The sequence below is a fragment of the Drosophila mojavensis genome, unplaced genomic scaffold (genome assembly GCF_018153725.1).
Source record: "Drosophila mojavensis isolate 15081-1352.22 unplaced genomic scaffold, ASM1815372v1 contig_80, whole genome shotgun sequence".
Taxonomy (NCBI): domain Eukaryota; kingdom Metazoa; phylum Arthropoda; class Insecta; order Diptera; family Drosophilidae; genus Drosophila; species Drosophila mojavensis.
The window spans coordinates 13,140,222-13,155,028 of NW_025318906.1; the positions used below are offsets into that span (position 1 = coordinate 13,140,222).

Below are 14,807 nucleotides of genomic sequence, written 5' to 3' on the forward strand. Positions count from 1 at the left end.
AACTTTAACTGTTTATAGATTTTAAATATATATATATATATATATATATATATATATATATGTATATATATAAATTGATCCAAATTTATTTGTTTATAAACAGTATGATTCCGAGTGGAAATGGAATCTTATTTAATTTATACATTCTATTGCTACGGCGTTTTTTTAGTATCTATTTATAATCAAAGTATATTATAAGCTGCTTTTAGTTTATTAAAATTGATCATTTCTTTTATTCTTTATTCTTTACTCCATACTAATTTAAAATATAATTTTGAAAACATAAAAATAAGTCGGGTTGTTCACAACCTTCAAGGTGCCGAATTATAAAAAAAAAAATACTTATAGGAAGGAGCGTGAATTAAAAACCTTTTAATATTATAATTAATGTATTATTTTTCAGATTTGTTTAGCATTGGGCATTTGCATTTTGGTGTTTCACCCAAGGCCAAAACAAATTGAAACGTTCTCTTGATTTTAATTAATATATTTTTTTTTTTAATGAGAAATTTTTTTTATAGTACTATTACATCGTCTTTGCTTGTGGTTTAATTATATTTAGATAGTTTTGTATATTTGTAGGTTGAACTTATATTTTTAGGAGCATTTGCTGTGCTTTCATTTATTTATACTTTTTCAGAATGGTGTACGTATTCGGTTTATAAGACTTGATGGGTGGTTCGCGCATTCGTTTCATGTCAGTTTGGTATGGCTGTGGCCGTTTATATGCAGCTGCGCTTGTTGGTATTATTGATGGGCGTGCTATAAAATGTTATGCATTTTAAATATGTTATACATTTATATAAATTGAATAGGTATAGAGTTATTATATGTAGAGAGATAGTTTGTTATTGCATAAGAATTAGTCATCATCAGTTAGCTCAACTGCATTTTAATATTTAGACATTTGCATAGATAATGCAATCAATTTGATTTATAACGATTTAGATTTCGTATCGACCCGCACTAAGAGAAGATCCCCCATTGTTATGTTGTTGTTCATAGTTGGGATTTCTAAGGTATACTCGCTACGAATCGTTGGCTTAACTTACGTTTGGTGTATTCATATCCAGATGGTGCGCCACGCTTGGCCATGCGATGATCATACTCGTAGGCCACCTCTTCAGCCTCTTCGACTCTAAAAAAATTATATTATTATTGTAACAGTAAACAATGTTAAAGCTCAAATATTTTCGGTTCAGTTCAGGTATACGCTGCCTCGTTCAGATTGTTTGCCATTCATTATTTGACGCTTACAGAGAATTGATTTAAAATTATACTTTACAAGTAACTTACTCGGGCGGATTTTCCGCTGCTCGCTTGATAAGATTCAAGTATTTCGGTGCACCGCTGCTGCCGCCAAATTTCTTGTCAAAAACGGATCTGCAATTTACAATTTAAGCATGTTATAATTTAAATTAATGTTTGTTTATTATTTTTACGTACCTGTACGCTTCTAAGTTGGGTCCGTGTATGTTCTTGGCAGACTCCGGATCCATTTCCATTAGCTCGCGCAACTGTTCGTGGGAGACTTCGTCGTTTTTGTCTGGAATTAGATACTTACGGATCTCGGCCAGCGCATAGGCAATGCGAGCATAGCACTCAGCGGGCGTCGCCACAGTGCTCACTTCGAGAAACAGATCCTTCTGCAGATGAGCATAGCGCGGATCTCCAGAGCTGCGCAGCTGCTCCTCCTTGCCGCGATCGCGTATTGAGCTGCGCCCTTTGATCGCAATCTTGCATTGGGTTTCGTCTTGCAGACGACGCAATGAATTGCCTTTGGGACCCAGAATCTTACCAGTGAAGTTGAACTATAAAGAATATGCCAAATTTAAGTACCCCATTTGCTAGCTGTTCATTTCGTATTACCTTTGGATATTGCTTGACGGGCACGAAGACCTTTTGTGTGATTTTCATTGGCTTCTGTTTGTAAACATCGGCATAAAACTCGCGGCCAGGAATGCGGCCAGTGCAATAAACGCGATCCACAGCTGAAACGTAATACATGTATACATACATAAATCATAATACATGCTCGACATTTTTTTTTTTCCTCCATTACCTTCGTCAATCAACAGCGCACATAATGGGAAGTCGGCGGACAGACGCTGGCGTTCCTCGTCTAAATCGGCCAAGAATTTTTGAGCAACTTCGTTCAAACGCGGCTGATGCTCATGTGGAGCTGGCTTTTCACTAAAATCGCTACTAGCACTATCCATTTTTTCCTTTTTTTTCAATTAAATTCACGTGAAAATTGTGTATAATAGTTTGTACGCTTTTAATCTTCCTCTTCGATTAAATTTGTAAAATTTTCAGTGCCAGCTACGAAAACGATAGAAATGGCAGACGTTATCGATGCCGACAATATAAATGGCCTGATGTCATCGATGCCAGCTTTATATCGATACTCTTTTGGCGGCGACATACCGTGTTGCACAAAGTAAACAGCATTTACCACTAAATCTGGAAAATAAAATTGAATTGCAATGGCAAGTGAAGATTTGTTTCGTAATGATTACTCCGAGGAGCCAGATCTGGGGCAGGAATTTCAAAAAGACGTTGAAATGAGTGCAGAGATGGCTGAACACGACACTGAAGATGTTGAGAAATCCATTGGGCAAAACGGCACGAACAGCTCGCCAAGTGTCAATCAGCCGGCTGCCAAGAGCCCAGAGCAGACAAAAACAAGTAAAACTACTGGCGCTATGATCCATTAACAAATACAACAAATTGTTAATTTTTAATGTATCCGCAGCCAACGGCAACAAGACCTCGGAGCATGAGCACGATGGTAAGCTCACGCAGCTGCCAATGGGTCGCATTCGAAACATTATGAAATTGGATCCAGATCTTCAAATCGCATCGAATGAAGCCGTCTTTGCAGTGACAAAAGCCGTTGAGTTATTTATCGAATCCCTGGCTCGCGAGGCCTACACCTACACGGCGCAGGCCAAGAAGAAGACCATACAAAAGAGGGACGTAGATCTCGCCATATCCGCTGTGGATAGTCTTATGTTCTTGGATGGTGCACTGAATTTTTGAAGGATCCCAAATAAAAAATTCCATTGTGATATTATAATTATTTCAACATGTTTTCGTTGAGTATCAAAAGGAAAACGCTATTTATTTGGTTCTATTATAATGTTGTGTTTATTTGGGGATAGTGTTCGACGAACACAGAGAAATAGATTAAAAATATTAGATTTTATTCATTCTATGTTTTCAATGCGCACATCATCGTTAAAAATTATAAATAATGATCAAGTATATTATACATTAGGTTTTTAGTTCTTCCTTTAAGTTTTAACGCATTTTTATATATAGCGTGGAAAGCTCTGAATTTGAACGTAACCGGACAATTTTTTGCATTATTTTCTTTGCTTTTTTTTTTTTTTTGGAAGTTGTGTTTTCTTTTTTATTGAAGCCGTTTGCATACTTACTTTGTCGTTGGGCGTTTCTGTTATTTTTATTTTATTTAATTAACTTTTATTGTTTATCTCTTCATAAACTTATTTGAAAAATTATTTCAAAACTTACGCTAACATTTTGTTTAGAATAATTAGGGGTTTATCTTTTTAATTACGATTGCATATAGGTGTGTGTATAATGTTGTTGTTTTTGCATCTTTTTTCTTAAAGTTTAACTGATTTTGTGAATTTTACGATTTTTACAATATTTTGTTCAAGTTGAATATAGCTGTGTTTACTTTCCTTTCTTTTTTTTGTTGCGTTATTAATATTTGTTTTGTTTTTTTCTGATTTTTTTTGTTTGGTTTAACACAAATGAAATATTTTAAACAACAATTACTATAAAATAGGTTTTGCATTTAAATTTTGTTTGGTTTTTTTTTTTTTTTTTTTTTTTTTTTTTTTATAAATAGTGTATGAATAGATTTTATGTATTATTATTGGTTGGATTATTGGACTTTAAACATTTTGGTATTTATTGTTGTTGGTTGTATTTTTTTTTTTTTTTTTTTTTTTTTAGCTTGGGATTTTTGCCGCTCTTATTGCTGCATAAAAACTACTTAACTTTGTTGGTTGGTTGGTTGATTTGTTGGTTGGGTTGGGTTGGTTGGTTGGTTGATTTATTGTGAGAGATAAATTAGCGCATTTTTGGATATGGAGCCGAGCGATAACGCACGCTTTCACGAGAACGTGATCCAGTTTCATAGTGAGCCGATGAATGTGATCCCGAGTTCGATGTTGTGGGTCTATATGACGATGAGGAACGACCGTTGCTTGGTTTTGCTATTTTGGAAAGAATTTTATTTGTTGTTTAGATTTCAATTGTTTTTGTCTCTGTGCTCTTTTTTTTTTTTTTCTTTTCTGCATTTATTTAGTTTTTTCTGTTTTAATTGATCTTAAAATAGGTAACAAACAAAAAAAAATATAAAGGAGTTTAACCGGTTTTGAATGCACTAGCCCCAGTAAATTAAAACATATTATTTTTGTTTTATTTTTTTGATTTTTTTCTTCAACTTTTTGCTTTACTATATCACAGATAAATATTGGATTTTTTTAATGTATGAGAATTGAATTGAATTGCTTTAAAAGTTTTGTGTTTGAAATGCTTTTGTTCGAATTGCTGTTAGTAGAGAGTAGTTTGTCTTGAGCTTCTGATTTTGGTTTGTCATAATTGTGAGTTTTGAGAGTTATATTCGATCGATCGCCTGTCAGGCGTAGTGCATTTAAAATCTTGTTAAATGTATATATATATAGATATATATGTGGATGGAACTTCCGTTTTATTCTTTTTCATAATTTCGATTCGCGTTTTTCTTAACTTGATATATTTTGGTATTTTAATTTGCTTCTCTTGGTATTTTTTTGCGCGCGATTTGTATTTTTTGCCTTTTTCTTTTGTTTTCTTGTTTATATGTTTTTCATTTGTAAACAGTCCAGCTGCGGAAAAGACATTAATTATCTAATTTCGACTGTTCTTACCTGTGTAGGCCGCCGCATAGGATGAGGAAGACGAGTGCGGATGATACTCACGTCTATAGTCACGCTCATATGAGCTGCTGTCTGCATATTGGGCATGATGACTCGAATGCTTGGATGACTGGGGCGGAGGCGGCGTCGCATACCGATCATATTCCCCATGGTGATCGTATAGCTCATGATCCCGTGATCTGCATAAACGAATACCAAATGCATTTCATACAAATTAATGACAAATATTCTTAGTCAGGTTCACCTAGTCACCTACCTATGAGCTTTGACAATTCCGTAATTGGGATCGTCCATTACATAGCGGGCCTTTTCGAGAATTGAATACACCTTCGGCTTAGATGTGGCTGGCGGTGGTGTGCTAAATGATAATATAAAAATGATTCAATGCACTTTTCTTTTTTTTTTCAGCAATTCAAGAGAAATATCTGTCTATATATCAATTAAATATCTGCTAGTTCTCTAGTTCTATAAATATTGGCCCAACATTGAAAAACAATATGTGAAAGTCTACTTTGAAAGAGCTCTACTGGAAACAACTGAAATTCGAGATTGTTTGGCAAACTGTACTTTGAAACTGTCTCAAATATCATTCCTATAAAGTGATATAAACTGAAAAACTATCTATTTGCAATCTAAAGTGCATCGTTTAGGTTTTGATTATGCTTCTCAGACTATGCAGTGCATTGTGTGGGTGGGTTGAACTTACCGAGTGCTATAGCCGCCATGTTCTCCATAGGACTTGGAATAGTGATGAGATTTCTTATACATGCGCTCCTTGCCGTCCATTTCTCGTAACTGTTCGAGACGAATGTCATCGTTGGCGTCAGGTATCATAAACTTGCGTATTTCGCACAGGGCATATCCCAGGCGATGATATGCCTCGGCTGGAGGCGCCACTGTCGATATCTCTACGTGCAAATCTCTGCTGAGATGGGCATACTTTGGATTGCCGGAGCTGCGTAGCTCCTCCTCTTTGCCATGGTCGCGCATCGAATTGCGTCCCATGACAACCATCTTGCACATCGTTTCCTCTTGCAGCTGGCGCAGTGTGTTGCCCTTTGGACCAAGTATCTTCCCCACAAAATTGAATTTCGGATACTCTTTGATGGGAAACAGCACTTTCTGGGCCACCCTAATCGGTTTTTCGCTATACACATTCGCGTATATCTCTGGCTTTGGAATGCGACCGCTGACCAAAATCTTTTCCACCTCTGCAAATAATCATAGCGATTACATCGTGCACTCAGCATCTCCTACGTGTTCTATACTCACCATCGTCCAGTAGACGCTTTGTTATAATATGTTTCTTCTCTAGTGTCTTCTTTTCCATTAGGCACTCTTGCAGGTACGCGTTTGTTTTCTCATTCAGCTGTGGCGTGTCATGCAATGGGGCGTGACTAGTTGTGTGGCCATGGCTGCCATCCACTTCGGGAGCGTCTGCAGCGCTGCCGGCGCCGGCTGCCTCATCATCACGTCGCTTCCGCTTGTAATCAGCGGCGGTGTCCTCATTATAGTCTCTGTCGTAGTCTCGCGGCATTTTGTTTGAATAAAAACACTTTAAGTGTATATATCTTGGCCACTAATTACAAGTTTGTGGCAACTAATTAAGTCAGAGCGAAATTCAAAGTTCAATTGCAAAACTGATGTGCCTGAAAAAATTTTCTTTTATGTATGGGGTAATCAGTGTTGCCGTATTACATATTTTAAAGGATTTGGTATCTTTCACATCTAATGGTAATTGAAAACAGTAGTTTTCTAAATTACACCGTTTATGTTTTTTAGTGTTTATCAGCGAAAAATGTTTATTTAACTGAGAACATGATTTATTAGTGTAAATTTACTCGACATAGATCGAAATGCAGTCATTATACAACTTATATCAGTCAGTAGAGTAAGAAACTATCAATATATTGCAATGGCATTTAAGCAATTACTGCAGTAGGGCATAAGACAAATATTGTACAGATATTAGTCGCGTTTTAATTCACTGTTTACTTAATTTTTCAATAAAAATTAGAGTTTTTCATAAGTTTACTAGGTAGGGTGTTTTATTCACAAACAATGGTAACACTACAGACAATATAAAGAACAAGCTACCGCTCTTCCACCACACTCTATCGATACTATCGTAATGAATATCAGATTGCTAGTGCTGGTCAATCTGGCACTTGGGCTTGTCAGGGCTGGACAGTGTGGGATGGAAAGCGCGTTTTTCTATATTCGCTAAATGTGTACACACTTTGATGGAAAAAGAGAGAAAAAATTAGGGCCACAAAGAGGTTGCAAACATATTTGATAAATTCAAATTAAATCGACTGCTCGGCGACGGGGCCATTAACATAAAACGCGCCACGCATTGTGCCGATTCGTTTTGGTAATATTCGCCACATCAATTGACTACGGGCGCCGTTACGGAAAGCAGGACAAATGGCGGAAAACGGAATGCGTGTCGGCCCAGGGTCATCGGCGGCGGCAGCAGCGGCGGCGGCTGCCAATGCAAATGCTGGCACCAGCAACGGGGAGCACGAGAACGAGCACAATGCTGTGGACAACGAGAAGGTGCAGCCGGTGCGTCTAAATGAATCGGCCCAAAAATACATGCAAGAACTGATGAGCGAACGGTCGCGCATGGAGAGTCAATTTCCATTGGCATTAAAACTAATTGATGAAGGTAATGAAATAAGTTCAACCAATTACCTTATGTACACACTGATTGGTAAATACTAATGCATACACACATATGCATCTCACAAACACACACACCCACATATACTCAAATGCATATCTGGCTGTGTGTGTATGTTTATGCATATGAAACGATCTTGCAGCTCTGGAGCGGGTGCAGTTGAATGGTCGCATTCCGACGAGAGACCAGTACGCCGATGTGTATCAGCAGCGGACGATTAAATTGTCGCAGAAGGTGCACGTGCCGATCAAGGATAAGAAATTCAACTATGTTGGCAAACTGCTTGGCCCCAAGGGCAACTCGCTGCGTCGGCTGCAGGAGGAGACGCAGTGTAAAATCGTCATATTGGGCCGGTTCTCAATGAAGGATCGTGCACGTGAGGAGGAGCTACGCAATTCTGCGGACGCTAAATATGCCCACCTGAATCTTCCGCTCCATGTCGAGGTGTCCACCATAGCACCACCAGCTGAGGCTTACGCTCGTGTTGCGTATGCGCTGGCCGAAATTAGGCGGTATCTGATACCCGATAAGCATGACGATATACGTCAGGAGCAGTACAGGGAGCTGATGGAGGATCCGGAAGCTGCCAAAAAGCTGACCCTGCGCCAGTTGCAGCAGCAGCAGCAGCAACAACAACAGCAACAGCAGCAGCAGCAGCAACAACAATCAGCTTCTGGTGGCAACGGCAATGGCAACAATCGCTCTGGTGGCAGCTACAGGTGAATTGCAATTGAACCAAAACAAATTCACCTTCCCAATGCTTCGCCACTTACAGCCATGGCTTGCTCCATTTCAGACAAAAGTATCAGCAGCAGCCGCACTATCATCACAACGACGAGACTGTCTACTATCGTTCACACAACAATGCCTATCACCAGCCAAAGCCCTATGTGCCAGGTGAGTGTGTGTGTGCTGCAGTGTTCTAGTTGTGCTCCCTCGTTGCTAACTCTCGCCTCTTCTTCTTTCAGCTGCCCAGCGTGGCAATGCGATGCATACAACCTTGCCGCCGCAGGCCATTGTACGTGAATCACCTTGCATGGTGGTTAGCTCAGCCAATTTTAATGGACGCAACGCTGGCATGGGCAATGCCGGCGGTGGGATAATGGCCAATACCATTGTGACTGCCACAGGCGGTGGAATTGGTAACACTGTGCAGCCTATACGGCATTACCGTCCCGCCGCCCCCTACCAGTTTGTTAAGAAATAATACAGAAGCAATGCGTCACCTGCCGCTCGCTGTTTGTTCACCATTTTGTCATCATGTCCATCATCATCTCATCCAAATGCATGCCCCGCCTAGCAACGTGCATAGATGTATGTAACTGATGCATGTGCATGCGCCGCCGCCATTAGATGATTGGGCTTTGGTCGTTTTGTAGCCTGAGCCGGATCATAACACACACTGCTCCAAAGGTAGATGTAATAATTATAGATACACACATACACACATACGCATACAAACACCACACTCACACACATACATATATAATTTTCACACATTGAGTTTAACAAGATTTCGAGAGTGGAAAACCTAACCAAAACCAAACAAAACGAAATGAAATGAAATGAGTAAAATGTACGTTTAAGAAATTAGCCTAAGTAGACGAATGCTCCAAATGAACACACACACACACAGACGACACACACGTACAACAAGAACACACACACACACCGACGAACGTTAATTGGGCTTTCGATTGATTGTAGGAGTGGATTGAGGGGAACTCGTTAGATGCCATTTTCTAAGCTTTCCGTTTTCTTTTTTTTGTTTATTGGAATTTTAAACTGTGTGAATCTGTTTTCCGAACGGACCCCAAGGTGTCTTGATTTTATTTTGTTTTGTTTAATTTTGTATTCATTATAATTGACGCATTTGTTCTTTTAATATCATTTCATATTTATATATCTCAATACATATATATACAAATATATATATATATATATATTTATATATAATACATATGAATTATACATGATTGAACTATTTCTCCAAATGCTATCGTAATGCATTTTACAACGATTAGGAGGCTTATTATTATTTGTAACCTATGAATTCGGAAAAGTGTCGAGCGTAACAGAAATGTAGTTTATTTAATTTTTGTACTTTTTACGTTGACATTTCACGTACACAGAAATACATAAATACATAATACCCACATATAATCAAGCATACAATACATATAAACGTATAAACAAAAACCAAAAAAAAAAAAAAAAAAAAAAAAAATTAAGAATCAACAATTAATAATGCAAACATGAATCTAAACATAAATCGACTAGAGCGCGATTATGATAAAAATAATAATAAAAAAAAAAACATTACATAGCTTAGCATTAACACGTCAGAAAAAAAGAAGATAAAAAATAAATTTAATGATACACACGAAATGAATCCAAACCCACACACAACACACACCTATACACACACACATAATTGTTATTGTTGTTAAAAGCAACTAAAATTGTAATAGAATTATGCAAATATACATACAAATAATATGGTGACAATGTTAAATTGCAGCTGCTTAGTTATTATTTGTGATTCGAGAAACATTTTCAACTTTCTTGATTCCGCACGCCAAAAAAGAGAAGAAAACAAAAATAAAACCTAAAATATATATATGAACCATATGCATAATAATACAGTATGAGTATGTTAGTTCAATTGGTTTTTCCATTTTTATTGTTTTTTTTTTTTTTTTGCATTATTTTACCGAAAGCCAAAAATCGAACGGAACCGAAACGAAATGAAATGAAGATGAAATCAATCGATTTACTGTTATGCATGTGCAGCAGGTGTGTGAGAGGGGAGCTTATGAAGCGACAAAACATAATTTCTATTGACACCCACACACACACACAGAAACCAAACAAACACACACACCACACCGCATTATAATTATTTTACAGTGCATTATTATATATTGCTGATTATCGTTAAATAAATTCACAATTTGAATTGAATATGTTGAATAAACTTGAATCCAAAATAATATTTTAATTTTTTTTAGAAGAGAAACTGAAATTGAAAAAAAAAAAGAAGAAATATATTCATAAATTATATTATAGATAGGAATATTACTAGTATTCCTATATAGATAGATATATGGTCCTGTAGAAACGAAGGCAGATGGCTGCATCAATATTTATTCTAAGGACAGGAAATTTGAAAATTTTTTACAGTTCATATATGAGTTGAAAGTATAAATCTATTTAACATTTTATTTCATTTATTATTTAATTGCATATTTTATTTCAATATCTTCGATCGTTCGAAATTGATTTATTTTTATTTTTATTAACATTTAGGGACTAACAAAAAGTTATTGTTAAACAGCAACACTAGAGGCCTCTGACCAGCTGCATTAGTGTATAGGGATTCATGTTGCTCATGAATTTGAGCTGCTCCTCAAAGCCGGGCTGCGTCTTCGAGATCCAATGACGATCCAAATAGTACTTGATATAGCTGGTGAACTCTTTCTCCGTGTAATTGCCAACGTGCACGGGCACAAATGGATCCAGATGCTCGAAGCCCTCCTTGCCAAGCAGATAGCGTGGCAAATAGGATTCCATATAGCCTTCGGTCATGGCTATTTTATCCACAGATAAAATGCACACGCCGTTCGTCCAGTCGTAGTTGGTTATATCCAGAAATGGCTGGGTGAGCGTTATGCGGTCTGGGGACACACGCTGCTTGTTGTCGGAGAAGATGCGCGTGATGGGATGGAAGAAGGCATTGTAGCCATCTATGGCCACCATTACCTTGCACTGGCCAGCAGTGGCCAGTTGCTTCAGTTCCGAGATTAGAGCCGCTGTTGTCTCCGATGCATACTTGATCCTCGCAATGCCATGCTCCACTAATTCGATCAGGGACGAGCCTGCTGGTGTGCTCTCACGCTTGCTCCACACATACTCCTTGCTGGTCTTTAGTTGCAGGCGTTCGAGCAGCTTCGAGTTCTGCGTCTTGAAATGCACCAGCCAGGCGGCGGCATCAAATGGCAGATCGATGAAGCCCTCTTGGCTGGCTGAGTTCGCTGACTCCTTGGGCCGTTTCATCCAGTTGGGCGCCCAGGGCACGTGCACCAGCAGAAAGTCGTTCAGCATGCCATAATGCAAGACATGTGCCATGGACAGGGTTTTGCCAACACCATTGTCACCATACAGCACATAACGTACCACCGGTTTCGACAAATCAGCCCTCTTGATGTAATTCAGCAGCTCGAGGGCAGGAGAACGCACCATTAGGCAGGCCTCGGTGAAGGTTTTGATCTGTTGCTCGTATTGCTTTGGCAGGCCGCCGCCAGAGAAAATTTGCTTCTTCTCTTCCATGGGAATAGTGTAGAATTTGCCTATTTGTACATCCGAGTGCTCACCAGGATTTCCCACACCTGTCCGAAACTCATTGACGACAGGCGGTGCGGTAGCGGCTTCTGCCGGCGCTGCATTTGTTGACATTTCGGCCTCCCGGCTGGCCACACGAGCAGCTAGCACATTGCGGGACAGGTGTGTGGAGACACGCGACAAGTTACCAAATTGTTTGCGAAACATTTTTATTAACAATTTGACATCCAAATTGAATTGGAGTGCAAGAGCGTGTATATTAAATAAGAGCTACAAATCAGCTGGAAATTATCGATTCCGATAACACTTGCATGCGATAGTCAGACACTTTTATGCGATAGTTGTAATTCCGCTTATTGCCAGTAACGTGTAGACGTGAGAGAGCGTTAAATCATTTGAAATATTTATTATAGTGAATAGCAACCCCATGGGAAATTTAAATATTTTAAATTTAAATAAAATTTTTTTTGGAATTACATTTCTATATATTTATGTAGATCATATGCCGAAAGTTTCATTAGATTACATTAAACCTATCGACGTTAAAAAATAACAAAATATTTGGCCAATTAACAAACACACGTGAAGCAGCTACGACAGTTTTCTTATACGACTTCAGAGCGCGCAAGTTTTGTATTTATTTATATATTTTCATTGTTTCAAAAAATGTAATTATCTCAATTGTAACTAGTAAAAGTGCGTCATGTCATTAGTTTTTAAATACACATGTACTATATACTTAAATAAGTTTTTTATTTCATTTATCTTTTTTAATATATCGAAATAGAATAGAAATAGAAACCGTACTCAATGTGTTTTTTTCTTAGTTTGGTTCAGGTTAGTAAATAGTCAAGCACTCTCGACTAGAGTATTTATACTTGTTATATTCTGTTATAAAATCAATTACTCTAATATCTAATCAAACAAACTTAGGTACTTTAGTGCCTGATAAGAGCGCACGAAAAAAGTAAATGGCTTTCTATTTCCTGACATTTGGTATAAAATCAAATCATGTCTCCACCGTTGCTGCTGTCAGTTAGTGCTTTTTACTTAATTACCTTTACAAATATAATTTTCGGATATTCATTTCAATATGGCCAAATGGATCCAGCTGCCGTGCCCATTCATGAGGACGATATAAGTTGGAATTGTGACGAACGCTATGTAGAATACGACGACAAGATAATAAGTGAGGTGAATAGCTTGAAATGTGTGTACTTATTAACTTAACAACAAACATTCGGCATTCATGCATTCAAGGGCAACTTGAAATTTACAATAATTCTAATTTTGGTTTTCGATGAAACCCCATTGGATCCGGTTGCCATAACAGAGATCGTTCAAGGTGGCATCGGCTGCAATCACACGACATTGCGCTTGAGCTGCTATGCATTGAGCGAGTCTGAGCCCAGGAGTGCCAAAATAAATATTCTCATATATGGAATAGTGATGGATTCATAGGAGCAATCCTTAAAAAGTTTTAGTTAAAAGAGCTTCGCATTCGTGATATAGAAATTAAATAAACTAGACGTATGATAAAAATCTCTCACTTCCGTTATTTATTACATCAGTTAAACTGCCATCACACTTTTTGCCGTTATGTGATTTGGATTAATTTGAAAGGAATAGCCATCCGTGGGCAATTTGCTGCTGATGAAAGGCGATAGCAAAACCAGAAACATGCGTTCGCCAAAGACACATCGCAGATTGTAGGCGAGTCCGCAGTCGTACTTCGGTCCACGATCGAAGCGCACAGTCCCGTGCAACACATGCGGCAGATAATAACGAAATGCCGTACAAGTTGAGTACAGTGCAAGCAACTTCCAGCTGAACACATTGAGGGTCACCAGCTCGAAGAGTGGAAAAGGACCGCAAATCAAATGTAGGACCACCAAGGTATAATTGTACCGCAACATAAAGTATAAGTGATAGATCGTGGAGTAGACCGATCCGAAGGTGAATTGTATTACGAAGCACACAAAATAGCGCATAGTGTGATGCCCCACACAGCTGCCCACAATGTTGCAGTGGTGATCGCGCCTCAGTATGCAGACGTCACAGAGCTTGCAGTGCCACGATCTGGGCGGCGCCCAGCGATCACAGACCGTGCAATGCCTCCACTCCAAGCGAGCTGCGTCGCCCTCTGGCGGCGGCTGGCACTGTTCATCTGGCAAATGAGATATACATTGAGAAGAGTTTCTTAAGCACTGTCAGCTGTCAGCTGTCACTCACAATCAACGCTTGTGTCGATCAACATGCCTGCCAGCATGTTGGCCTCGATGTTGAGGTTCAGGAATACGGCCAACACGATGTTGAAGTAGTACCAAAAGGAATATGGCTCGTGTAGAGTTGGCAGTATAAAAAATATGTCAAATACGAATGTCACCGGCAAGAGTATAAGTATACTCAGAGAAAGCAGAATCTCGAACCACGTTTTCGGATATGGCTTACTGCGCAATTTCATATTTGGGATCCACAATATTAAAAACAAAAAACAAAAATCTAAAAAAAAGCTAAATGTCAAACTGGATTGAAATTATGAATTTTGATATCATCAGATTACTCGAAACATGTTTGTTGGCAAAATATGTATAAACATATATGTGTGTGAATTTAGTAATTGTATTTAATTTGTTTGTTAAGGTTTGAGGAAAAAAAGGTATAATAAAACAGATATACCATTATTTTATATATGTATATTTATTTTTATTTTAGCTGAAATAGGAATTTTCTCTCAATTTCATAAAAATATTTACAATGAGAGACATTACTTATTTATTTATTTTATTTTATTTTTTTAATTGAGAAATATTTTTTGGCTTTGG

At 38.1% G+C, this 14,807-nt stretch overlaps 7 protein-coding genes across 10 annotated transcripts; 3 read left to right on the forward strand and 4 right to left on the reverse strand.

Moving 5' to 3' along the window:
- Positions 1-547: 547 nt before the first annotated feature.
- On the reverse strand, positions 548-2,315 carry LOC6579723 (KH domain-containing, RNA-binding, signal transduction-associated protein 2). Its single transcript, XM_002005569.4, has 6 exons — positions 2,063-2,315; positions 1,870-1,991; positions 1,447-1,811; positions 1,297-1,383; positions 1,053-1,138; positions 548-762 (listed from the first exon to the last, which is right to left on the reverse strand). Exons 1-6 carry the CDS (start codon positions 2,217-2,219, stop codon positions 623-625), a joined length of 957 nt encoding a protein of 318 aa, XP_002005605.1. The 5' UTR covers positions 2,220-2,315; the 3' UTR covers positions 548-622.
- A 68-nt stretch (positions 2,316-2,383) lies between these two features.
- LOC6579724 (DNA polymerase epsilon subunit 4) lies at positions 2,384-3,139 on the forward strand. The gene is made up of 2 exons (XM_002005570.4): positions 2,384-2,688; positions 2,756-3,139. Exons 1-2 carry the CDS (start codon positions 2,487-2,489, stop codon positions 3,040-3,042), a joined length of 489 nt encoding a protein of 162 aa, XP_002005606.1. The 5' UTR covers positions 2,384-2,486; the 3' UTR covers positions 3,043-3,139.
- A 930-nt stretch (positions 3,140-4,069) lies between these two features.
- Positions 4,070-7,028, reverse strand: LOC6579725 (KH domain-containing, RNA-binding, signal transduction-associated protein 2). Of its 2 annotated transcripts, XM_002005571.4 has the most exons (5): positions 6,228-7,028; positions 5,662-6,166; positions 5,212-5,313; positions 4,947-5,134; positions 4,070-4,250 (listed from the first exon to the last, which is right to left on the reverse strand). In XM_002005571.4, the coding sequence occupies exons 1-5, from the start codon at positions 6,490-6,492 to the stop codon at positions 4,105-4,107; spliced, it is 1,206 nt and encodes a 401-aa protein (XP_002005607.1). In that variant the 5' UTR covers positions 6,493-7,028; the 3' UTR covers positions 4,070-4,104. The 2 variants fall into 2 exon arrangements, with proteins under 2 accessions (XP_002005607.1, XP_015019332.1); XM_015163846.3 differs by lacking the exon at positions 5,212-5,313.
- Positions 7,029-7,131: 103 nt separating this feature from the next.
- On the forward strand, positions 7,132-10,605 carry LOC6579726 (RNA-binding protein asd-2). 2 transcript variants are annotated; one of them, XM_015163847.3, is made up of 4 exons: positions 7,132-7,626; positions 7,784-8,360; positions 8,417-8,538; positions 8,610-10,605. In XM_015163847.3, exons 1-4 carry the CDS (start codon positions 7,383-7,385, stop codon positions 8,846-8,848), a joined length of 1,182 nt encoding a protein of 393 aa, XP_015019333.1. In that variant the 5' UTR covers positions 7,132-7,382; the 3' UTR covers positions 8,849-10,605. The 2 variants fall into 2 exon arrangements, with proteins under 2 accessions (XP_015019333.1, XP_002005608.1); XM_002005572.4 differs by having other exon boundaries at positions 8,438-8,538.
- Positions 10,606-10,751: 146 nt separating this feature from the next.
- Positions 10,752-12,271, reverse strand: LOC6579727 (28S ribosomal protein S29, mitochondrial). The gene has a single exon (XM_002005573.4). The coding sequence runs from the start codon at positions 12,187-12,189 to the stop codon at positions 10,984-10,986; it is 1,206 nt and encodes a 401-aa protein (XP_002005609.1). The 5' UTR covers positions 12,190-12,271; the 3' UTR covers positions 10,752-10,983.
- Positions 12,272-12,841: 570 nt separating this feature from the next.
- On the forward strand, positions 12,842-13,524 carry LOC26527697. 2 transcript variants are annotated; one of them, XR_004364199.2, is made up of 2 exons: positions 12,842-13,171; positions 13,243-13,524. XR_004364199.2 is itself a non-coding variant. In XM_015163848.3 (2 exons), the coding sequence occupies exons 1-2, from the start codon at positions 12,994-12,996 to the stop codon at positions 13,441-13,443; spliced, it is 384 nt and encodes a 127-aa protein (XP_015019334.2). In that variant the 5' UTR covers positions 12,941-12,993; the 3' UTR covers positions 13,444-13,524. The 2 variants fall into 2 exon arrangements, 1 of the variants encoding a protein (XP_015019334.2); XM_015163848.3 differs by having other exon boundaries at positions 12,941-13,176.
- On the reverse strand, positions 13,514-14,615 carry LOC6579728 (probable palmitoyltransferase ZDHHC24). Its single transcript, XM_002005574.4, has 2 exons — positions 14,215-14,615; positions 13,514-14,149 (listed from the first exon to the last, which is right to left on the reverse strand). The coding sequence occupies exons 1-2, from the start codon at positions 14,444-14,446 to the stop codon at positions 13,554-13,556; spliced, it is 828 nt and encodes a 275-aa protein (XP_002005610.1). The 5' UTR covers positions 14,447-14,615; the 3' UTR covers positions 13,514-13,553.
- Between the last annotated feature and the right edge of the window lie 192 nt (positions 14,616-14,807).